This window comes from Lipotes vexillifer, unplaced genomic scaffold (genome assembly GCF_000442215.2).
Source record: "Lipotes vexillifer unplaced genomic scaffold, Lipotes_vexillifer_v1.1 scaffold197, whole genome shotgun sequence".
Taxonomy (NCBI): Eukaryota; Metazoa; Chordata; class Mammalia; order Artiodactyla; family Lipotidae; genus Lipotes; species Lipotes vexillifer.
The window spans coordinates 360,862-385,814 of record NW_006781042.1 but is presented as its reverse complement, the minus strand read 5'-3'; the positions used below and the strand labels follow the sequence as shown (position 1 = coordinate 385,814).

The 24,953-nt window shown below is 49.1% G+C and overlaps 1 protein-coding gene across 1 annotated transcript in view; it reads left to right on the top strand.

Moving 5' to 3' along the window:
* The window catches only part of SUSD6 (sushi domain containing 6), a 48,857-nt gene extending 25,185 nt beyond the window's left edge, over positions 1-23,672 (top strand). The window contains exons 2-5 of the mRNA XM_007454439.1: positions 16,822-17,019; positions 17,984-18,122; positions 21,293-21,711; positions 23,647-23,672. Coding sequence (XP_007454501.1) covers positions 16,822-17,019; positions 17,984-18,122; positions 21,293-21,711; positions 23,647-23,672 — 782 coding nt within the window. The remainder of the gene's footprint in view (positions 1-16,821; positions 17,020-17,983; positions 18,123-21,292; positions 21,712-23,646) is intronic.
* The last annotated feature ends 1,281 nt before the right edge of the window (positions 23,673-24,953 follow it).

The window sequence follows — 24,953 nt, the reverse complement described above, 5'->3', positions numbered from 1 at the left end:
CCATAGGCCAAGTTGCTCCCGGCAGTGGGGAAGGAACTACTATTCTGCTAAAGTTATTTCACTGCAAGGTCTGGCTGGAGGCATCTGGGATCCCTGATTGCGCGTGTGACAAGACCTTTTCCATCAACAAGGCAAAGAGGCTGGTGAAACCCAGGATGAGCTGTCATCCTGAGTAACAGGCCTGTGGCAGGTGCTGACTAGCTTGACTTCCCTTGGTGCTGTGCAAACCTCTGCACCCTGGCTGCAGTCCTGGCTTCTTTGTGAAGTGCAGGTGTGTGTGTTGCTGAGTGCCCGTGATCCTTGGACACATTCCTCATTTGTATCTGGGCCTACCTAAGAATGTATTTTCTTCAGGTTCACCAAAATGATTCCGGGCCTTTGGGGCTGGGGGAGCGAGGGGCGAGGGGTCCACATTGGATGCCTCGTGAGGTGGTTCTGAAGCAGTGCTGAGCAGTCAGCTTTTAAACATTTGTCTTAGGAACAACCTGTACTTTGGCGCATTGTAAATCGACACCCCACTCACCTTTGGGTAATGAGTCTGGACTTTGGTGCAGCAGCTGAGAAGGAACCTCTGGGTGGTGGGTCTGCGGTGTGGCTGCCTGCCGGCCTGCAGCACACTCTGAGCAGCCTCACTGACTCCACCTGTGCAGCTGTGTACGCTGTAGCAGTAACTTGAATTTTTGGACATTTATGCTCTAAGGGTGGTTGAAAATGGGAAAATGACATCACTGATGGTAGTTAGAAGAAGGGTGGGACTTCTAAAGTTGATATAATAGAGGAAAAGATTCTGAAACTGAGTGAGCATGCCAGAAGTAGGGAGTCATTAGTGTCAGTTGAACGCTTGCTGACTCTTAAGTCAATAGCCCTGCTCAGTTATGAAGAGGAAGAAAACACAGTTAAAGAATAGTGTAAAAAAAATGCCCAAATTATGTTGTCCAAGAGTGTAAAAGGCAGAGTATTTTACCATCTTGTTTGGCTTTCTGAGAACACAGCTTCCTTATAATATGTAAAGCTATTATTTAACTTTGGTGTGGGGGGGTCTTTTCAGGGAAATGGGGGGGACTGTCTAAAACCAGGTTCTGCAGTGACCAAGAATTGTGCAAAAACAAAACCCTTTTTTAAAATTAAATATATATGTATATATTTATTTATTTAATTTATTTTGGCTGCACTGGGTCTTAGTTGTGGCACACAGAATCTTTAGTTGAGGCATGCATGTGGGATCTAGTTTCCCGACCAGGGATTGAACCCAAGCCCCCTGCATTGGGAGTGTGGAGTCTTAGCCACTGGACCACCGGGGAAGTCCCACAAAACCCTTTCTGTAAATGTGCAAGGCCCTTCTGGGACTGAGTGTCCTTTGGAACACAGTCCATATTGATCTACTCTCTTGGTGCATCAAGGCCTTTCCCCTTGCATTGTACTCATTTATATGCTAGTTTCTGTCATCTTTTTTTCTATTTAGATACTTTTTTTAAGCTGTCAGATGGGCTTTATTTATTTAAAAGGATAGGCTGCTCAAACACTGCTAGCCTTCTCTAACTGGGAAAGCCCCACGTTTGGGGAGGTAAGAGAAAACCAACCACCAAAAATAAACCAGCTCCTAGACTGTGAACTTTTTTATATTCTCCAGTCTCAGTCCCTGACTTTGTGGGTATAGAGTTTTATTATGTGTGTGCTTTAAACAACTAAGTTTTTAAGAAACAATAACCGACCTCCCACACCAGGGTACCAGTATAATGGAAAGAGAAAAATCCCTTTAATTGTAGCAGTGCTGCGGGCTTCTCCCATGCCTGGCTGGCCACGGCATGGAGTTGATAAGCATACAGTGTCTTTCATACTTGCCATTACAACATGTTAATTACGAGAATTCAGCTGTGGCACCAGCTGGGGATGTCTGGCTTTGTGGAAGATTGCAATTAGATGCTTTATTTTCTATTTTCTTTTTCCCCTTTCAACTTTGGTGGAATGCCTTTGAGTAGGGGCTTTTAGTCTCAGCAGTATAAATACTTTAATGTGCCTAATTATGTAATCATACACTTACACTCCTCTGTGTACACACACATCATTTTATGGATTTTTATCCCCCTTTCCAGTACATGGAACATCCAGCCGGCTTTTGGTTGGTATGGTGGAGTCAGACTCCTCCGTGCATTGGGCAGGAAGAAGGGGAGGGCCAGAGCCAGTTAGGGGTTTTCCTCTGATTATGATCTGTCCCTCTGCTCCCTCTCCCCTTGACCCTCTCACTGATGAGTCCTTTATCTCTCAAATAATAACGTCTCAGTAGTTTCCTAGCAAAGTCAAGGTAATTTAAATGAAATTGGACTTTATAGTACTGTATCTTTCCATTAATTTGCAAGTGCAGTCTTTCAAAGTGTGTAGTGTTATTTTTCCCAGTCCTCTGCTCCAGGCAGGCATAGGGCAGGAGCCTGGACACGAGAGTTCATGCGTGCAGGCACAATGGAACCCATTGATTTCCGGCATTCAGCTAGTGCAGAGGGGTCCTGTGACCCCAGCTGTTAGACCAGGACCTGGGAACAGCTGCTTTCTGAGATCCAGTCTTTCAGGGATAGGCCATCTGCTGCCATGCAAGAGAACCCTGGGAAAGAAATTGACCGCAAGATGTCTTCGTACTCCTTTTCTCCACTCTAGTCCCTCCAGTTTTTTCTGGCCCCCTTCACCTCGGCAAACTTAAGAAGCTTGATGCATCTGCACTGGGAAACTCACGTGGTTTCCCCTTCTGTTCTTCTCCTGTGCCCACTCCACTGCACCAGCACGGCCAGCCCCACTGAAAATTAGTTGCCAGGGTAGGCAGGGAGGCGGAGATGGCTGGCTTCTTCAGCTGGATTAGTACCATAGAGCAGGCTTTCTTTTTATTAGTAGTAACATGACTTTGCATTTTGGGACTGGAAAGGTCCTTAAAATCTCATTTTATGGAAGAGGAACCCAAGACTTTTTCATTCCTTAGCTATGTAATCAGGGCCCTCCCTGTTCTGGCGCCAGCCTGATTTTCTCAATTTCCAGCCATCTCCTGCTAAACCTGCTGCTTTCCACAGAGACACACACACATACACACACGCGCGCGCGCGCGCGCGCCTCTTCTTGCTCCTCTGCCTTTGCTGCTCATGCCCTTATCTTCCCCCTTCCTTTAGCCCAGTCACAATCCTGTAGTCACAGTCTTTTATCCCATGGTCACAATCCTGTTTCCCCCTTAGAATTGGAGTTCTGTTATCATTTCTTTCTTCCTTTCTCATCTCTTCCTCATTGGATTAATCTTTCTTTAGAACCTCTTATTGTACCCCATAGTGATTTCTAACATGTGTCTATTGTGATTATTTATTAGACAGTAAGCTCCCAGAGGGTAGCACCTATATCTTTGCCATCTTCCCAACCCTCCTTCTCCCATTGCCCGCTACAGTGCTTTGGTGCTTCATAAAATCTTGTTGAAAAGGGCTTCCCTGGTGGCGCAGTAGTTGAGAGTCCGCCTGCCGATGCAGGGGACGCGGGTTCGTGCCCCGGTCCGGGAAGATCCCACATGCCGCAGAGCGGCTGGGCCCGTGAGCCATGGCCGCTGAGCCTGCGCGTCCGGAGCCTGTGCTCCGCAGCGGGAGAGGCCACAACAGTGAGAGGCCCGCGTACCGCAAAAAAACCAAAAAAACAAAAAAACAACTTGTTGAAAGAATGAATGGGTACATGTAATCCCTACCTGAACTCTGGGGGATAAACAGCGTAGATGTTACTATTATTAGAAGGTACTTGGGGCTCCTCATCTATCTCCCCAAAGAGTCTGAAGTCTCCTCAGGGACAGAACTGTGTATTATTTGCTCTTGAATTTCTGGCACTAACCTGGCACATTGGTAGGTGCTCATGGATATTTATTTGTTACACTGAGGAAGGCATTCCTATTAGGAGAGTGAAATGCAGAGAGAATAAGAATCAATGCTTGCAAATGTTTCTTACCTCTCTTCTGGGTGAAAGGCATTCTTTGGAATACAAAAGATTATCTACTGAGGCACAGAATGGGTGAGGCTGCAGCAGGCAACGTCTTCTGACCAGGAATCTCGATTGGTCAGTCAGAAGTGGCTTGCCAGGGTCAGGGATCCAAAGACCGAGAGAGAGAGGCCAGGGGAGGTAACAGGAGCGTGGGCCTCAGTGTGACAAATAAAAGCATGGTTGAGACTGTGTCTCCAAAGCTTCCATAATCTCTTTTGGGGTCGCTCTGTTTAACGATCAAGGAGTCTTGACAATGTGTCAGAGTCAGGCTAATAAATACTCAGGCTAAAATCAAAGGGGAGGCCAGTCCCAGACGTGTGAGAAAGCACCTTGGGGGCCAGGGGCCCTGCTTTGGACCTGACAGCAGGTTTGAGTGGATTCACAGGAGGTGAGAGGCTCTCCTGTCTTCCTTGCTGCCTGTGGGGAGGAAAGGGATCTGCTAGGAGTACCCTTGCTCCATCTGGTCCAGAAATTTAGAAAGATCCACAAGTTGAAAGTAGGGAGGAACAAACAAACCTCTGGGCGGATTTGACTCCTCACCGCCTTTGGTCAGCTAATGATAGCGCAGGCTGATAAGTTCCCCTTCTAGGAGATGCAGAGGAAACCAAGAAGGCCTGACAAGCTCCTTTTCCTGTGCTGGTTATGTGAGACAGGGTGGTTTAAACAGATGAAGTGTTTAGAGAAGAGAATCCCATCCCCCACAGGACGGAGAAGACTCTCCAGATGAGGGGACTTTTTAACTTTTGACTGTATCTTCCCATGGTCCATTTGTCACAGTGTTCCTTATACTTGTTGGTTCAGAGGTGATAAAGACAAGACCCCTAGCCCTAGCTTCATTGCCCATGCCACCCACCCCCCTCCAAAAGAACAGCTTTTCCCTTTTATATTTCCTTTAGTCTTGTGGTAGGGTCAGCCTGACACAAGCCCCTACAGAATATACAGGGCTCACTTCGTGGCCTGCCTTAGACTCGTAGTCTGTTTTTGCACCTTATCTGTCACAGGGAAACCCAGTCACATCTGTTTTTTCAGGAAAGATTATTCAGGCCTTTACCCCTCAATTACTGGTGAGTGTTTTTCAAAGAAGTGTGGTGCTTGCTGGTTTTAGGCCATCCCCCTAGCTGATTTCTGCCACCTCAGCTGATTTTTGCCACCGTCCGTGGGTAGAGTTTATTGATTGTTTCCTTTCATTCTTTGCAGTTGTGTGGGCCTCGGTAAGTAGCAGTGGCTCGTTGAGCACCCAGCATAAGCAAGACGCTGCCTGACTCACTGTTTGGAGATACACGGCCGAGGAGGCTGTTTATTTTGGGCTTTGGCAGAGCTGCCCCAGTGATCCTATGTATTCTGGGCAGCTGGCAGAAGGGCTGCCCTCTATCTACTCTAGCTCGCGTCCCTGTTCTGCATTTAGTGGCAAGCTTCCTTTCATATATCCCTCTTGGAAGGCTTGTGTTCCCAGCTGAAAATGCCCCCATACCCTCTCCCACTTGCAGCTTTGGGATCTGTACTCCTTAAAGAACTCCATTGTTTGTAATGCTCAGAGCTTAGTGAAGGACACTGTCTTACCTTTCCCCCACCACTTCTCTGGAAAAATGGGGCCCCACTTGAGATACGAGCTGAGTCCTCTGGGCACAAGCAAACTCACCAGTCCACATTCTTCTCCAGACAGGAATTACTATAACATTTGTCAGATGGACCCCACCCCCATGCTATACTTTTGTTAGGTCTTGGGGTAAGTTTTTCTGGTGGCATCTGTAGACAGGGAGCTTCCCTATAATGGGGGGAAAGGCAAGCCAGAGTTTGAATCCAGACTCTACTACTGGGTGGCTGTGTAACCTCAGGCCACTACTAAATTGTTCAGAGCCTTCCTCATAGGATGGGAGAATTAATGAGGATGGCAACTTTAAAGTGCCTGGTGTAGCGCCTGGTGCTAAATGTTAATTCTCATAGTCACTTCTACCCTGTTGGACAACAGAGATCTCTAAATTTATTTTCAATTTAAATTTGTGTTTCTTGAAGGCCTACTGTGTGTGCCTGGCACCAGACTTGGCATGAAGCATTTCCATTAGATGGCAGAATTGGAAATGAAACCACAACTCTGAGCTTTGTACCCAAGAGTCCAACCCTGTTGTAAACTCCAAGCCCGACTCCTAAGTTAATTATCACTCGCTCATCAGTTATCCTTCTGAGGTTGGACAGTGCCTTAAGCAGCTGACTGGGGCCTTCCTCCAGAGGACCAGCCTACCCTCCTCCTGGAGGTGAGGAATTCTGAGGGCGAGAGCCGACTCTTGTGCAACTTCCTTAGATGATAGGATGAAGGAGATGAGACCAGGAAGTAGCAGTTGCTGATGAGGAAAAAAATAAACATCTGCTTTCTCTTAACCCTTTAACCCTTTAACTACCACTCTCAAGGGAACACAGTATCATTTGTTAATGCCTGTGGAATGGCCTGGCTCCCTAGCTCTGCTTGTGTCCCAACATCCTGGGGGCGGGGGCGGCAGACAATTGTGGGCCTTGCGCTGTAGGTCACTATATTGGGTGGGGGGCTTTAGATGCTGTACAGCCCAGGCCTGGAGCAGCAGGAGAAGGAGAGTGGTCCTCCTGCCTGCCCGTTTTATAGCAGTCATACAGTTTAGGGGTGGGGTAGGGCGTGCAGTCCCAGCTGACAGCATGTCCCCCAAGTCCCTGAGCTGTGAGAACAAGAGGGGGTGAAGGGGTAACAGGCCATATGGAGGCCATCTGTCAGCCAAGAGCAGCCCAGTCTCTGCTGAGAAGTGGGGAAGGGGCTGGCATATTACTGAGCTGGAGGAGGAGGTAGCAAAGCAAGCCCCTCCAAAGTGTTCATCCTCCTCTGCTCTCTGCCTGTCCTCTCTCCAGATGTCCAGAAATTTCTGAAGCAGTCCTTTTTCTTTTCTTTGCCAGAGTCTTTGCCCTACCCCATTCCAAAAACCAGAGGTAGGAATTTAGTTTACAATGTGAAAATAAATGTAAAGAATTTATCAGTGCCTACTGTGTGCCAGGCATGATGCAAGACAGTTTCAGGTACACAGTTTCATTTGTCCCCTCAAACACTTTATGGAGGTGGGTATTGGCTGTCAAGGAGTAAGGCTCAGAAGAACTCAGGCAGTTGACAGGGTTGCAGGGCAGGCCCCTAGGTCAAAGCCAGATTCATCCATCAGACCGTGCTCTGACTCTTTGTGGCCCTGATCGTGGTTGGCTGGGAGAATATTTTCACTGGTAGATGCCAACTTAGAGAACATGAGATGTACTATGCAGGGGGAGTCTCTTTGCTGTGAAACCGTGCAGCTCAGATTGGGACTTGAACCCATGTGCCGGGACTTGAACCCATGTGCCAGGACTCGAACCCAGCCTAAACCGAGTTTGGGACTTGAACTCACCGTCTTTTAACTGAGATCACACACCTGGTTTCAGGACTTAACGAAGCTCAGGTTCTTGATGTCTTGTTGCAGAAAGAATTCAGTGAGAGACAAAGTGATAGGTAAGAAGTGGATTTATTTAGAGAGAAACACACTCCACAGACAGAGAGTGGGCCATCTCAGAAGGCGAGAGGCTCTGGAAATATGGGGTGGTTAGTTTTTGTGGGTGGGGTAATTTCATAGGCTAATGAGTGGGAGGATTATTCCAACTATTTCTGGGGGGAAGGGGTGGGGATTTCCAGGAATTGGGCCACCGCCCACTTTTTGGCCTATTATGGTTGGCCTCAGGACTGTCATGGCGCTAGTGGGTGTTACCATTTAGCTAATGCATTACAATGAGTGTATAATGAGGCTCAAGGTCCACTAGAAGTGGAATCTTCTGACATCGTGGATCTGGTTAGTTCTAACCAGTTTTGTCTTGTCCTAAGGCTGTGTCATTCTTTTAAAGGTTGTGCCCTGCCCCCTTCCCTCCTGTTTCAGCTGTTACCTGCTCCTGACTTATCTCAAATCGGAAACCATGTGACCCTTTGTATTTACAAACAAGGTAGTGCCTTGAAGTGTGGGCAAAATTTTCCAAGTCAAGTCAGTTTTCTACTAAGCGTCTACTCTGCCAGATTCTGTGCCGAGTTCTGGGAATACAAGAATCAGAACAGGAAGCAGAACAAATGCTTGCCCTACAGCTTGGGTAGGTGGGTGGGTTAATGGAGAGGTGGGAGAAGGACTGACCTGTGAGAAAATAATTGCAGAGACAGCAGTACAGTGATGTTTATAGAGAGGTGTGAAGATGTTAGGGGAAAACAGAGGAGGAGTAATAAAGCTGCTGTTTATTGAACACTTGGAGTGTGACAGGCCCTTTACCGGGTACTTTAGCTGCATGATTGTGATGAATCTGCACAGCGCCCCTGTGAGGTACCTACCTTTAGTGTCCCCATCTTACAAATGAGGGAAGTGGCGCATAGGAAGATCTGCCTGAGCCCACGTGGTGGGAAACTGTCAGAGCGGTACACACCCGGGGTGCCCTCACTGTAGGCACAGGCTGGTTATCTCTACCCTGTGCTGCTGAGCTCTCTTTGGGACAGTGTCCTGGAGCAGGCGACCTTGGAACTGAGTCTTGAAAGATGGGCTGGGTTTCAGTTGACCCCGCTGTAGTTTCAGGTCAGGGTTTCCAGGCAGAGGGTTAGCAATTCTTTCAGAGTGACTATAGGGACTTTGATGGCTACTTCCAGGTGACAAGAGCTTTTATGTTTGGGGCAGGGTTCAATAAAGAAAATGTTCTTCCTTCCTGTGGGCTCTGACCTGCTGGCTGGCATGTCCCCTCTCCTGTGAGGTGGGGGGAGTGAGGGACTCAGGCCTAAGACAAGAGGGACGGGCTCTGAAGCCGGACCCGCTTGTGAGCTGCCAGGCCCCCGGAGCAGGGCTTGGGCTGGGCCCCTCTCAGGCAGGTGGTGCTAGGGGCCTGTGAGGAGCTGTGGGGACAGCCTAAGCCGTGGTGGCTTCTGCCACTGAGCCTCCACCCCGGCTCCAGGGCCACACCCTGGGAAGGGCTTGAGCACCCTGCAGCTGGCCCTCCTCCCGGCATGTGGAAAGTTCTCATGAGAAAAGGGATCCTGGCTGGACAATGGGCTTCCTGTCTGACTGCTAGGAAGGTTTGTCTTAGAGGAGGGGAAGGTTGCAAATGGCATGAGAAGTCCTCTCTTCCCTCTCACTGCAGCCTGTTTTAGACTTTTGACTGTTCGAGTGGGGTCAGGAAGGCAGAAAGCCAGGGAAAGCCATGGACAGAAGCAACCCTTGGTTCTCTCTTGAGTTAACTGACCTCAACCTGCCTGGTTCTCTGACCTCACCACGTGCCCAAGGTAGGAATCTGCCCTGATGCTGGATGCAGGAGCCTCTGCACAGACAGGATGGTTTTCTTGGAGCCTCTCACACCCTGTGCTCAGTTCAAAACCGCGGTGGCTCTAGGACTTTTATGAAGGAATCTCGGGAGGTGGTGAGGCTGGCCGTCCACGCAGCTTACACAGATTTGCCAGTGGCAGACTTGGAGGCCATCTGGTTCAGTGCCTGCGTGCACTGAAACTGAGTCCCAGAGAGACCAGTGTCCACGGGCAGCACCCAGATTTGTCTTTGTCACTGGGCTCCTCTCTCTGTGGCTCCCTTTCCAGGATGCGGGTGTGGGAGGAGAAGCTGGGCTCAGCGCCCTTGCCGCCGCCCAGGGAGTGCCGTGGAGTGGGCCCCACCCCTCCTGGCCTCAAATCCCGACTCTGCCTCTTACCTGCTGGGTGACCTTGAGCAAGTTTCTTAACCTCTCTCACTCAATTTGCTTACCTGTATTATGTTATAATAATGTTTCTTACAGGGTTTCTGTGAAGTTTAAATGAGTTAAACACGTAAAGTGCTTAGACTGGTACTTGGCATATAGTTGATGGTCAGTGACTAGGAGCTGTAATTACTGAGATTTCTAAAGGAGGCCACAGAAGGAACCTTTAGACTGTAGTCAGATGTGATGCCCCATCCGCCCCTGCATTTGTCTGGAATGCCCAGTACCAACTTTCTGGGGAGGCTTTCTTGAGAATCATCTCCCGTTTGAACTAGCAAGCTCACACCTTTCACAGAGTAGCTAGATGTTCCAAAGGCCCTAGGCCTGGTCCATCGGGGGATGAGCCGCAGAATGGAGCCTGGTGTCCTGCCCTCCTCTGCAGGCCCGCCTTGGCTTCGTGGTCAGGCCTGCAGCTCAGGAGCCAGAGCGCCTATTGAGTCATCTAGAGATGTGTGGCTTGGAGCATTGTTCTTATCTATAAAATGGAGAAAATATAGTACCTGCTTCGTGTAAAGAGAGAGCTCAGAAGAGTGCCTGGCACATGTAATAATGCTGTTTGCAATAATTATTATTTTCCTTGTCTTATGTGCAAAAAGAAATCTGCACGTTTGAAATCTGCACTTCTTTTTTTCTTTTCTTTTCTTTTTTTTGCTGTTTTTGCCTTGCTTTTTCTCTGGCTCTCTCTGTTCCTAGCAAACCATTGAGGGCTAGAAGTAGAAATTGGACAGTGCTGTAAAAAACAACCTGAAGGGACCCTCAGTGCTCCACGGTGTCTTCATCTGCTGTTAGCCTCCTGTCTCACACTCAGTTGTGTGGTCTGAACCCTTCCCACTGTTCTCAGATCCCTAGCATCTGTGCCGTCCTGTACAATGGCCACTAGCCCCAGGTGGCTATTGAGAACTTGAAATGCGATTAGTGTGGCTTGAGATGCGCTCTAAGTGTTGACTTATTATGAAGAAAAGAATATAAAATACCGCATTAATAAATTTTTATATTGATTATGCGTTGAGCTATCAAAAATGTATTTTGCGTATATTGGTTAAATAAAATATATTATTAAAATGAATTTCACCAGTTGTACATTTTTAATGTGGCTACTAAGAAAATTTAAAATCACCTGTGTGGCCGCATCATATTTCTGTTGGACAGTATTGTGCTAGGTGTGTGCTTTCCATCCATTCCTTCCTCCCCTTTCTCCCGTTTCTCTTTGCCTGGGCTCTCACCTTCCTCTGGTCGCCAGCGGTTCTCAGATGAACAGAAAAGATGTCCCTACCCAGAAGGTCACCCCAGGCCAACAGAAGAGCTCACCTTTGAACACTTCCTTCTTTCCTTTACATCAGAGTTGGCTGTGCGTGTGTCCGTGTCCTGTAGACTGTAAACTTTCTGAGGGCATGGTCCTGTCTCCTTTACTTCTGTGGCCCTGCTAGAGCGTCTTGTGAGGAGAGGCTCGCTCTAACTGTTTGATGGAGTTACAGCCACACAGGGACACGTCTGATAATGCCTCCGCCGTGTCCCTGATGGCCACAGCTGCCATGTTGGTGTGGTGGGTTTGGGGGAACCACTTCCTTCTCCCCTGAATTCCCAGGGAAGCTTTTCTCTGGCCATCCTTTGAACACCTTCACTGAGCACCTATTTCTCTGTGCTCAGTTCTGTTCTCAATGCCAGTGCACTGGTTTTGGTGTAAAACGACATTATTTCAAACCTGCAAGTGAACACTGGCAGTTTCTTAAGCCCTCAGGCGCTGTGTGTGGGAGTATAGTGTTTTCTTGATAAGTGACATCAGATGGACACCTCTTAGGCTGAGTCTTTTTAACTGCACTAGGTGTTTACATGTCTGCTTCCTCTCCTCAAGCTGATCTTCACACTCCCTACGCCCCACACCTCTGTTTTAAAGGGGCTCAAGTATTTGTTCAGTTTGTTAAACTGAACACTTTGACCCCAGGGCCGTTCCTGGAGCTTGTATTGATTCCCTTGTTACGGAATCTTATAAGACTTTGTTTCGTCTTTAATTTGTCTCTTCTTCCTAAAAGTCTGGTCCCCAAAACGGCAAAAGCAAAACACATTTAGAAGTGCTGACTGGGGGTTCCTGTTGGTTTCTGCTAATGGTTTTAGGCTGTGGGACTCTGGGGTATAGAAGTATCAGCCAGATCGCTCTGCGTCTCCTCCGTCCGCAGCCTCACCAGCTGGTCACATGGTCTCTCACTCAGTGCGTGCTGTGCTCCAGGCACTCTGCGGGCGGGGGTGGGGGGGGGGGGGGGTGGGGCCTGGAGAATTACCTCGCTGCTTCCTGTGCTCACTGGAGGCCTAAGTGGGTGTAAGAGATAACAGAAAGCTGAGAAGGAAGCTAAGGAGAGCTAATTGATTTTTTTCTGTAAAATTTCCATCTTCTGGCTTTTCTCCCTCTCTTTTTGAAGTTACGCATCTGATTTGCCAAATCAGATGAGTTCATTGTCTTCTTGGGGCTAGGAACAGAGCTTGAAGCTCCCCCTGCGGACCTGGGGTTGTCAGAGAGCAAACCTCATTAAGTCAGCCTCTTGCCCAGAACAGGGGCTTCCGGAAGCCACTGAATGATTTATTTGCTCTTCCTGATGTCCTTCCCGTTCCTGTGAACCCCAGGCGTCACTGAGAGGGTCTCTCCAGCACCTGCTCTTTGCCACGGCTCTCCCACTCTGCTCTTTGGTTGGGCAAGAGGGCCATATTTTTTTCCTTATGTTCTTGGCATCCTAAAACAATCTTGCCTTTTTCTGACTTTTCCTTCTAAGGCCTCCTTATTTCTTCCTCGGACCTGGGGCAGTCCCTTTGTGACGCTGAACCTAACGTACTGTAGTTTGTTTCCTTTGTATGATCCTCATAGACAAACATAAAAGAACTTTTGTCCAGTTTATTTCACCATGCAAGGGTTGCTCTACTGCTGACCTACTCTAAAAGCTGTCTCCACTTCTGTCCATCTTATATCAAATTCAGCTCCTCTTGCAATTCTGCCCATTGAATATAGTATAAACACCTCCTGTTGCAGCCAAGGCCCCTCTACAAGATGGTTTCATCACAATATTATTATTGTTATTACTACTACTACTGTTATCATTATATTTATTTATTTATTCATTCATTCATTCATTCATTCGGCCAAATTTTCTTATGCAACCAAGCTACTTGATGCTCTCTGGGCTTAATCTACACTGTCCTACTTTGGTGCATTAGCTTCAAACCACCACCTCCTTTCCTGCCGAAATCAAGCCCCATTGGAAATGCCACTTCCTCCACGAGCTGTTCCCAGCCGTTCCCCACACAACGTTGGTCTCTCCTGCTCTGAGTTCCCTCTCTTGTGACACTAATCCCTTTCTTTGATGTGTATTAGAATAAATCTGTGTGGAGTATCTTTGGAGAGAGGCACTGAGTTGACTAGGAAAGGAGAAGGGCTTACTTTCCACATTCACCCTCTTACTTTTTGGATTTTGTACCATGTATATGTTTCCTAAGATTTTTTTTTTTCTATGAAGGTATTATCTGCATAACAAAGGACCCAGTCTATAAAATGTTAGAAGAAGATATTGGAGAGTATGTTTAGGAAAATGTCCTTAGCCAAGACACAAAACCCAGAAGCCGTGAAGAAAACAACTTTTAAAATATATGTGTTGGGACTTCCCTGGTGACGCAGTGGTTAAGACTCCAAGCTCCCAGTGCAGGGGGCCCAGGTTTGATCCCTGGTCAGGGAACTAGATCCCACATGCATGCTGCAACTAAGAGTTCGCATACCACAACTAAGGAGCCAGTGAGCCGCCACTAAGGAGCCCACCTACCACAACTACGACCCGCTGCAACCAACCTAATTAATTAATTAATTAATTTAAAAATACATGTGTGGACTTACTTGTCATACCCCTATTTGGCTACAAGTACCTGAAGTGCTTATCTTTCTATCCTTTTTCAGAGCATAGCACAATGATCCCTACACAGTAATCAGTAAATATTAGTTGAATTGAAATAGAATTGTAAGTCGCCTCTCTGTAGACCTCATTTTTTGCACGTATAAAATGGGTGCCGGGTGATGTCCAGGGCCCCTTTGAGAGAGTCCGTGAAGATGTGGGCTTTATGGACAGAAGTACCCAGCAGAGCAGGAATGGTTTTAGAATGAGCAGCCCTTACCCTGGGACTGTCTTCCCCAGCACACTGGACCTGTAAGTGGGTCCTGCCTGTTTTCGGGAGGTGCCCCCCGGGTGCTCATCATTAATTACCCTGAGGAAATGAACCAATTAGACACAACCCAAGGAGAGCCGGGAGAATCTGTGGCAGGCTTGTTGCCCTGAACAAAAGAGGGTAAGTGTAAAGGGTAAAGCAGTTTGCTGAGGTTCCTTTGGAAATCCAGCTGGCCAGCTCTTTGAACTACTTGGCCAGAGTTTAGAGAGGCACCAGAAGGAATGTGATGCCTGTGTCTCCCTCCTGTTCAAGACCTTGGGCGAGGTGGGTGGTGTGGGAAGAGTCTAGAGGAGGAGGTGTGTGCTTAGAGGGGACTGAGGGGGCTTACTTGGGCTCATCTCCCGGTTTCAGAGAGGCTGCCTAGACGTCTCTGGATCCCTGTGGACCTACCCCAGGGTTTTAACAGCTTTAAATATGGAGTCTTTTCTCCTAGTCTCAGTGATCAGCAGCTCAAGGGCAGGGAGCCACCATCTCTTTTTCGACTTCGTATCCACCCCACAGCCTGGCTGGCGGTCATCTTGCTTAATAGCAGGTTGAAGGGAAGTGGTATTTGGTGAGAGAGTGGTGGGTGGTCCCATGAAGGGAGAGCACCTTTTCTCAGACAGTCAGGGACTCCAGGTCTGTTAGAGGAAGTGAAGAAAAGAAACCCAGCAGTTCTTATTCTCGTACTGATGTCCTTGTGGTAGTCACAATGGGGACAGGGTATTTGTCAGCAAAATCAAATGTCCTTTATTTAGAGCCTTTCATCTTTCCTGCCTTGGTAGGTAAGGCTTGTGGTAAGTTGAAGTTTGTCGGTGCCTGGCCACCTGCCAGCATGTGTTCTCCCCCAGCCCAGCCTTCTTAACAGTGATCCCGTAGTGCCCCTCCTGTCCCCTCCTATTTTTGCTAGGCATACCCCATGATCCATTGCCTGGCGACTTCAGTTCTGTAGTGTCTGTCCAGGCTCAGAAGGGGAGGCTGCCTTCTCCCTGGGCTGCTCAGGCCTTCCGGCTCCTCTGATGTATTACTGCAACTTACCTATACACCAGCGTTCCCACCACACTTAGGTACCACTTGCCATCTCCCTAACTGACCTGTTCAAAGGGGAGGCAACCTTGACATATATGCACTCCTTAAAGGCCCGCTCACTCCTAAGGTGGAAGCAGTGTCTGCTGGTGGGAAGAGCACAGGTTTTGCAATCGGAAGCCCTGGCTCTGCTCCCAGGTCTGCCTGACTTGGCTAAAAGTCATTTAACTTTTGTGGGCCAGTGTCCTCATCTTCAAAGGGAGAAATGGTAACTACCTCACGGAGTTGTCAGAGGAATAAATAAGATAGGAGGTCAGTGAAGGTGCTTTTAAAGCTAAACAGTCCTACCTGAATGAAAAATAATGGGCGTTACCATGGGATAGAGACGCGTGATGCCAGTGACCGCTCTAGTCAGGGAATGGGTGGTGCATGGGGGCCTGGGAAGCCTCCCAGGAAATGCATCAGAAATCCCCTCTGATGCCAAGATGTCACATTTTTATCATGAGAAGGAATCCTTTCTGGTACTGATGTTGGAAACAAGGCTGATGTTTCCCCTGTGCAGGTTACCAGTGTTTTATCACCTGTCACTTTGATTCGTTGTGTATTTCAGTAAGTTTTATTAAAACCACATTATGCAAATGCATTATTTCATTCTTTTTTCTTGGCTAAGTAATATTCCATTGTACATATGTACCATGGATGGCCCTGGAGATTATCATACTAAGTGAAGTAAGTCAGGGTGTTTGCTCCTACTGCACAGTTGCCTCTCCATCAGCCCTCACATACGGCCTCAAGGAGAGTTCTCTATTATCATTTAGCAGAACAAGAAATGTAGGCCCAAGGGTTTATACATGGGTCTCCATGGTAGGCTGGCACCTGGCAGAGGTGGGACACAGTTGTCTGACAGCACTACTCAGAGATGGCCCCTAAATACAGAGGTAAAGGAAAATCCTCCCAAGTACTATATCTGATTGTCTATTTGGTGGAGAGAGAAATGCCCTAATAAACTGATGCGGATTGATTCAAGGGCAGAGGCTAACGAATTGGCTGGATGGTGAAGCGTGTGGAAAGAAAAAGATTGAAATTTGTGATAGGTAGGCCTAATAAAGAGGTTGGTGGATAAGATGAACTATTCTGTTGATGTTAGCCTCTTCCTTCAGCTGCCCTAGTGCTGGCTTAGTAGGCCCATGTACAAAATGGCCATGGCAGCTGGGATGGGGGATATGTAGAGGGTTTTCCCTCACCAATGCTGATGTGTCTAACACCACTTTGAATTGGCAACCTGCTTATCAGCAGACCAAACGCTGAGGCACCAACCTGGCACCATTCTCCAGGAGGACCAGATAGTCCTCTGTTGGCAGATTGGTTACACTGAACCCCTTCCATCACTGAGGAAAAAGCCAGTGTCTTCACAGGAATAGAGGCATATTCTGAATATGGATTTACTTTTCATGCTTGCAATGCTTCTGCCAGCACCACCATGTGGAAAGTAAAAAAAAAAAAAAAAAAAAAAAAGAATACACAATTTGTAATCATAAAAGAAGAAAATGCTGAAAAAAACCCACACGCGCTAGATCTCTGTAAGTTCAGCTTTGTCAAAGTCTACTGTTCAGTGATGGATGCAGTTGTCCTAAGGCGCAGTGCTGGGGAGGGAGGGTGAGGGGAAGTGCTGCAAGCAGCCAAGCTTCCCCTGTTGCCAGGGCGCCTCCCTCTGTCATTGGCAACCTGAACTTGGAGAGTTTGGCCAGCTGCCTTTCCAAGGGGCTGGCTCTTTGCTCCTGGTGTGTTTCCTGCCGAAGCCCTCAGGGCTGCCCCTCTTTGTCGCTGACGGCAGTCTCGCTGGAAAACCTCACCACTGTACCTCTGCTCTCTCTCTCTTTGCAGTGTGTTCCCTGCCCCCGGAGCCAGAGAATGGTGGCTACATCTGCCACCCCCGGCCCTGTAGAGACCCCCTGAACTCAGGCAGCGTCATCGAGTACCTGTGTGCTGAAGGCTACATGTTGAAGGGTGATTACAAATACCTGACGTGTAAGAATGGCGAGTGGAAGCCAGCCATGGAGATCAGCTGTCATCTCAACGAGGGTCAGTTTGGCAGATGATTGAGGGGTGCTGCTGGGCTTCTGCTTTCTTCTAACTCCCGGGAAGTGGTGCCCGCTCCCTCTGGAGCACCCTGTGCTATGGGGCAGCATGGCCCTTCTGAGGCCCTGCAGCCTCCCTTCCTTTGGGATTTCATGTCTCTGTGAAAGACATTTGGATTGCTGGTGCGTGTCCCAGTGCATTTCAGCCGAGCTACCGAGGCATCTGCTGTGCTGTGTAAAGTCCCTTTGATGCACCGGATCTCTTGTTTGCCTAGCCCAGTGCCGGTGACCTCTGACTGTGTTCTGCTAACCCATGAGCACGATGCGAGCACCTTCTGTAGTGTCTCTTTTATATTATTTTTCCTTGAATGGACGTGGACTGTTTTGTCACGGAGCTGCAGTCCAGCTGGCCAGAAGACCTATCCCCCTTCGCCTCCTCCTGTCATGCATGGCAGGAAATCCAGCTGCCTGCTGGAAAGTGTGTCATGCAGCCATCTTTGTGCTTTCACTCGAGCTTCAAGACCGTGACCAACCCCAGAGAAGGGTGGGGACAGGCCTGAGGTTTACAACTAAAGCTGCAGGATTTTAGAACAGATTGTTATTACCGCCCTGTTCTTATAAATTTTCCTGCCACATGGGTGGGACTTCAGATGGTGGAATGATGTGTGCATTTGGATGGTTCATGTCTTCCAGCCTGCTCTTAAGGACGGGATCAGATGGGGTTTATAAAGGTAAGACCTCTAGGGAAGTGAAGTGAAGGGAATTTTAGATTCAGGAACAGAATAGGGAAATGTCCCCTTTCCCTGATGTAAAAGCCACTCTGCACCGTTACTCCAAAAGTGGCCCTGGCCATACGTAGCATGTCTCAGCGTGGCACTGTGCAGGGGGCCCTTGACAAGGTCGGCCGTGGGGCTCACGTTCCACGTGTCAGGGTTCAAAACACGTCTGACGACGGCTTTTTCCCGTAGACAAAGACGCCCACACGTCGCTCGGGGTCCCCACGCTGTCCATCGTGGCTTCCACTGCCAGCTCCGTGGCGCTCATTCTCCTCCTGGTGGTGCTGTTTGTGCTGCTGCAGCCAAAGCTGAAGTCTTTCCATCACAGCAGGTGAGCCAGTGGCAGCTGGCAGTGTGCGTCACCGTGGAGGCTGGCCTTTGGCTGGCAGAGGGGTGCTGGAGGGCCTGCTGGCCTCTGTTGGTCTGTGTGCACCCGGGGAATGGGGAGGGCCCTGCCATGTGTTAAACTTCCATATGTGCCTGGCACTGTGCTTTTGCTTTGCATGCATTGTCTTCATCCTCACAGGATCTTTGCAGATTAGGAAACTGAGGCTCAGAGCGGTTAAGTCATTCACTCAGGGTCCTCCCTGTAGGTGATGACAGCGGTGAGATTTAAACCCCAGTCTGTCCAGCTCTAGTGGCATGTTATTTCCCCTATATCAGTGGTTCCCAAAGTGTGGTCCCAGCAGTATTAGCGTCACCTGGGAGCTTGTTAGGAATGCAGATTTTCAGGCCCCACCCCAGACCAACAGAATGAGAAACTCTGTGTTTCTCAGCCCCTCCAAGCGTTTCTGATGCAGGCTCATGTTTGTGAGCCACTGCCCTGTCTCCCTGTGCCCCTCTCCTGGATGCACATAGAGGCACCTGTGGGAAACTAAAAACAAACGCCGGCACCTGGGCCTCCATCCCCAGACGTTCTGATTTATTTAGTTTGGGATAGGTGCCTGGCATTAGTGTTTTAAAAAGCTCCCCAGGTGGTTCTGACGTGCAGCTAGGATTGGCAAGCACTGCACTATACCATACTAGAAACCGAGGAAGTGGTTTTCTTGCCTACCTTTGTCACTTTCCTTATTGCAGGTGAGTGCACCAGCCACAGATCATCCCAGACTGGATAGGTGAGGTTGGGGTGGGGGTGGCCAATGGTGGGGACCTGGCCCCCGGTGGGTCCCTCATGGTGGACTCTCCCAGGCTGGCATGGCCCCCTTACCTGCTTGGGTTGCCCTGGCCCTTCCTCGTTCCCTCCGAAGAAAACAGTTTATGTCCATCCACAGCCCTTCCTCAGTGACTGTTGTCAGGCACAGGCACGAAGGAACAGACTAAACTGCATTAAATAAAACGCTCCTGGTTTGGAATGCACAGACAAGGACCAGTTTAATATCTGTGTACTGTGTGTGTGATTCTTCTTTCTTCTTGTTATTTTGTTTTGTTTGGGACAGGGGGTAACAGCTATTTTTAAAGGTAGTTAAACAATTAGTGGACCAGAGAAGATTTGGAAGGGACTGTCTATTTGAAAGAATTGGCTACTGCCACGTAAAGTCAACTCGAGCTGTTCCTCATTTCTTCCAAATTAGGGATCATTTTCCCCTGGTAGTTAACTAGTCAGTGTGTTCAAAGTAACTGATTTTGCCTAAGTGGCAGGGAGATTTGGGTTTCATTATAGACCCTGTTTAAATTTTGTACATCTATTACTTTTTAAACAAACAAACAAAAATGTTATTTTGAATAACGAAAGTTAAGCACATGGCAGAATGCACTCTGCTTTCGGATGCCACCCTGCCATCAAAGTTTCCCTTCTTTCCAGAAATGTCTGAGCACTTCTATGAGTGCCACTTCTGTCATCCTCACTGTGTGTGCCATTTGAACTGGGTAGTACAGATTTTTATCTGCAAGTACAGGTGAGGAAATTGAGAACGAATAAAACAGTCCAGCAATAATAATATGGTCCAGCCATAGACCTTACGTGTCTCCTGGTGTGACACACAGAAGAGGACATGACATCACAGACAGTGCTGTGGCGTGTAGTGTTCTAGGCCGAGATTGGCCTGTTCTAGATTAAAAGAGATGCAAGAGACAGGACAACTAAGTGCAATGCATGATCCATAATTGGATTGTGGATGAAAACAGACAAGACAGCAGCTGAAGCAGATATATTTTTGGGTAGTTGGGAACATTTGTATTACAGTATTATACCAATGTTATTTCCAGGATGTAAATACTGTTGTAGTTACATAGGAAAAGAGGTTCTTGGGAGGTGTGTGCTAACTACTGTCTTAATTAGTAAGAAATAACTTATTTTCAGAATGGTTCAGGAATTCCCTGGTGGTCTAATGGTTAGGACTCTGCCCTTCCACTGCCGGGGGCCTGGGTTCAATCTGGGGCCTGGGAACTAAGATCCTGCAAGCCTCACAGTGGCAAAAAAAAAAAAAAAAAGTGCATGTATAAAAGTAATCCAGAAAAGAAGTATTTGCATGGATAAATCTCCCAAACGTAATGTTATAATGTTGAGTTAAATACAAAGCCAGACACACACACACACACACACACACACACACACACACACACACGATTTATTGTCTTTCCCATTCATATAAAGATCAAAAATATGCAGAAATAACTGGTGTTGAAAGATTCATGTTTAGGCAGTAAAATTACTCAAATAAAAGTCAAAGGAACGATTTTCATGAGAGTCAGGATCGTGGTTACTTTTGGTGGTGAGGCGATAGGAATGGACACGGCGGGGGTGGGGTAGGCGGTGCCAGCAGTGTTCTGTTTCTTGACCCAGCTAGGGCTTGTACGCCATGTTACCTCTGGAATAAGTCAGCTGTACATTTTTCGATGTTTGTCTAATATTTGTGTTATAATTCACTTATTTTTTTAAGTTTACGAAGTTAAAGAAAATTAAATAAAAGGCAAGCAAAGTGGCTGAGTCAAAAGAATAAAATTCTTCAGTTTTTGAGTCCAGTGTCCCATCTCAAGACCACGGTGCTGCTTTTCCTCCTCTTTTTAAAAGGAGCTTTATGGAGATGTCATTTACATACCATACAGTATACCCCCATGAAGTGCGCAGGCAGGGGTATATTCACGGGTATTTGTAGCCATCATTCTCCCACTTTCCTATCTTAGCTGTGCTGAGTGAATGGCTTTATTTCTGGGTCTCTAGCTACCTCGTTTTTGCACAGGACCAGAGGGCTAGGTGCCTGTGTACCCAGAGGTTGAGAACACAGTCTTTGGAAGCAGGTGGAATGGATTCACATCCTAGCTTCCTCCCTTACCAGCTGTGCGACTGGGTAGGTTACTTAACTACTCTGAGCCTCATCTGCATTCTTGGTGAATCTACCTGGAAGGACACAGGTGAGGACTCAGTGGGGTAAAGTGTGTAAAGCCCTTAGTGCCATGCCGGGTACCATAGTAAGTGGTCAGAAACGGTTGGTGTTGTTGATATTGTGATATTTACCTGTGCGTGTATTCTGATTCTTCCTTTGTCCTTTCCTACGGATGCAGGCGTGACCAGGGGGTGTCCGGGGACCAGGTGTCCATCATGGTGGATGGAGTCCAGGTTGCACTGCCGTCGTATGAGGAGGCTGTGTACGGCAGTTCCGGTCACTGTGTGCCACCCGCTGACCCCAGAGTGCAGATTGTGCTCTCAGAAGGGTCTGGGCCCAGTGGGAGGAGCGGGCCAAGGGAGCAGCAGCTGCAGGACCAGGGGGCCTGCTCCTCCGCAGGCGGAGAGGAGGAGGCCCCGGGCCAGTCTGGACTGTGTGAAGCCCGGGGCTCTCGGGGCTCGGAGACTGTGATGGTGCATCAGGCAGCCCCCTCTTCCTGGGTGGCCGGCTCAGGGAACAGCCGAGTGGCACACAAAGAAGCCCCAGATTCAGAGAACAGTGACGTACAAAGCCTCACGTCGGAGGACTACACAGATGGTAGGTGCTCTGTGCTGATCGTAAGTTATTATCTGCTCGGGGTCCTTGCTAGGAGTGAGGAAGGAAGGCGAACCTTTCTGATAATTGGTGTAGCTGGCGGCAGAGAAAGATAATACCTGGGGGATTATCCTACAAAATAGAATTTTACCCTCGGAGCCCCAGGTAGGCCTTTGGGCTCTGTATAGGGAGGCTTTTCACTGTTGTCTGTGAATTTTAATAGGTTTGGAGTCTCCGAAACTATTCATGGCCTCAGGGATATGCTAAATCAAAGGGTAGACAGCCGGTTGGAGGTGGAGTGGGGCCTGTCCTCTTGTCATAATTTTTATGTTCCTGAAAGAACAGGAATAACAAGGAGGTGTGGGGTCTTACGACAGAGGAAACTGGAGCCTGCCTCTCCCAGAGCATTCCAGCTGCTTCATTTTAAATAGGAGCATGCCAGGTCCCGTGCTAGTTGGTTTTCTTGCACTGTGTCAGTCAAACCTCACAGTGATCCTGAGAAGTGGGTATTATTACCAGCCCCATTTTACAGATAGGGATACTGAGGCTCAAAGAGGTTAAGTCACTTGCCCATTGGTAGGTGGCTGAGCTGGGATTTGAAGCCGATGGATCTGCTCCCAAACTTGCGTTGTAGCCCCATGGTGCCATGCTGCCTCCCAGGTCACTCCAGGTCCTTTGTGGCAAACAAGCCAGAGAACAAAATTGCCCCCTCCTGACACCTCTGCCTTTATGGGAGCCTGGAGAGTCGAACATTGGGATTGACTCTGTCACTTTAAAAAACATCTTTACGTAAAATCCCACCGTGGTTCAGGATGCAGACCGAATCTAGATGTTCCCCTTTAGAAAGTGAGGACGTCTATACTTACCAAACTCCCGTAAAAGAGCCTTAGGGAAAACTCTGTTTCCTGGGAGTCCTGGGCACAGTTAATGTGTATGGTTTAGAATATCTGAAAGCAAAGAAGTTGGAAATTCTTAAGTGCAGATCAGGTGTAGGGTTTCCTGATTGTCAGCAGCATGCCTCCTTTTTTCTTGGTGGGATATAGAGCTAGGAAGGGGCCATTAAATAGGTGGCCAGGGTTTAAAGGTGGAAGCCAGTGACCCCATGGGCAGCCAGCTTTACATATTGTGTACTGACACGAGCCTCAGCCCTAACCCTTCCTAAGGAGCCAGGGTGGTGCCAGCTCTTCTCCCTTCTCCTCCTTGCTCCCTTGCTTTGTTCCAGGTATTGAACAAGCGCTTTTCAGAGCCCATCTTGTGCCAGGTGCTGGATTAGGTTTCAGGTGTGATGGAAAGAACTGGGAAACATGCTCTCTGCCCACATGGATTGTCAGTCAGTTGGGAAAATGGAGCCTATACTTGAGAAAAAATGGAACCAAGAATGGTAGGGTCCATGTCAGAATGAGGAGTGCAAAAGAATAAGACACATAGGTTATCGAGTTGGTTACAGGCTAAGCCTGAGCTGTCTGGGGCTGACAGTACTGAAGGAAGCCAGGCCCTTAGGGTGTCAGTCTAAGCCGGGTGACAGATGAGTCAACCAAGACCCAGAGACGGGGAGTGATTTACTCAGTATCACACAGCTGGAGGATGGCTTGAAGGAGGAGGTGAGACTTAACCAGGGCTCAGGAGCCTCATAGGGCGAGAATAAGGGTAGAAAGAGAAGCAACTAAACCAGCATAGTTAAAGCAGAGAAGAGGGTTCAAGGTGGTAGGACCAGAAGGGGTTTGAATACCCAACTGAATGTTCAGATTTTGTCACACAGGCAGAGGGAGAGATGAGCAAGGAAGGCCTAGAAAAGGGTGAGGGACTTAGGCTACCTAGAAGCCTGTGAACAGGGCATTTTATTTCTTTAAACATAGGATCCCTGCGACGGGGTCAGGTGTGCTGCAGAGTCACTCACACGGGCTAACCACTGTGCTCTCCGTCCTCCTCTGCCCGCAGATATCCCACTGTTGAAAGAAGCATGAGGGCTGCCGCTGGCTTCTCTCCTCTCTGCCCTCCCTCCCTCTCCCTGTGGGTTTGAGCACCGTGTACTCCAGCTGCCCTGCCCGGATACCTGAGCTGCCACCTGTGTATCTGTGTATCTCTGTATCTCTGAGGGCCTGCAGGCCCACCTTGGCTGGAAACTCAAGGAAGATTCTCACCATCTGCCTGCTGGACAGCTGGAGGAGCTGGCTTTTTGCCTGGCCCAGCCTTCCCCTCTGTGTCGGGGACATCGTTGAATGTGCTGGATTGAGCCCTTCCTTCCCCGAGCCCTCCGGGTCTGCTCCAGCGAGCGAGCGCTTGGGCGGCAGCCCCCATGGGCCCGAGAGCGCTGCGTTTACTTGTGCCTTCCTCCCGCCCGTCCAGTGTCCCTGTCATGCGGGCTTGTTGCTGTCCTGCAAGCCTCGGTGGCGGCACTCTGCCACACAGGGGGCCGGGCCTGGGTCTGGCCTGTTTCCTTTGGGGGCTGGCACCACTGCCCTTAGCAGGAGCAGATCCGAGAGTGGCTCGAATTGGGGCAAGAGTGTGGCTCCCTTGGCCTACCCTTGGTTGACACTGGTGGCGCATTGCTTGGCTGAGCAGGGAGGCTGTGTAAAGTCATGCCAGAGCTGTCCCAGCGCCCAGCTCTGTAGCTCAGAGGTGCCAGCGCCTGGCCCTGTCGAGTTTCCAAGAAGCATCCAGAAGATCCCAAGGGAGGGGAGGACGGTGGCTGATAGTGATCGATCGTCTTCCGCATATGCAAGTTCTCACTTCCTACTTCCAGCATCTGGCCTTCCTGGCCTCGGTCTTTTCTCTTTCCTTGGAGCATAGCAGGGAGTTGCAGCATGCGGCCTCCTGGGTTTGATCCTGCGCAGCTCTGGCTTCCTTGCTGGCCGAGGCCTGAGGCGAATCATCCACGGGACGGGAGTGTTGCTGAGATGCCATGGGATGCCCATCTGGTCACTGTCAGTTGGGGCCAGTTGCCCTGTTCTGGGTTCATGGTGAGGGAAGGGGGCCTGAGAGGCGCCGGCGACCCGTGTCCCCAGGCAGCTGCAGGCAGCTCCGCCCCGGTCCTGAGGGTCCTCCTCACCACAGTCACGTGCCTTAGTAACTGTGCCCAGGAAGCATCCTGCTGCTTGCCTCGCTGCTGCTTTTCCTCGTTCCACCCTCCCCTGCCGCCCCTCCACTCGTCACAGCTGGCAAACGATTCCCTGGTCTTCCCCGCACCGGGAGGGCCCAAGACACAGTCGGCACCACCCCCCCCCCCCCCCCCCCCCCCCCCTCTG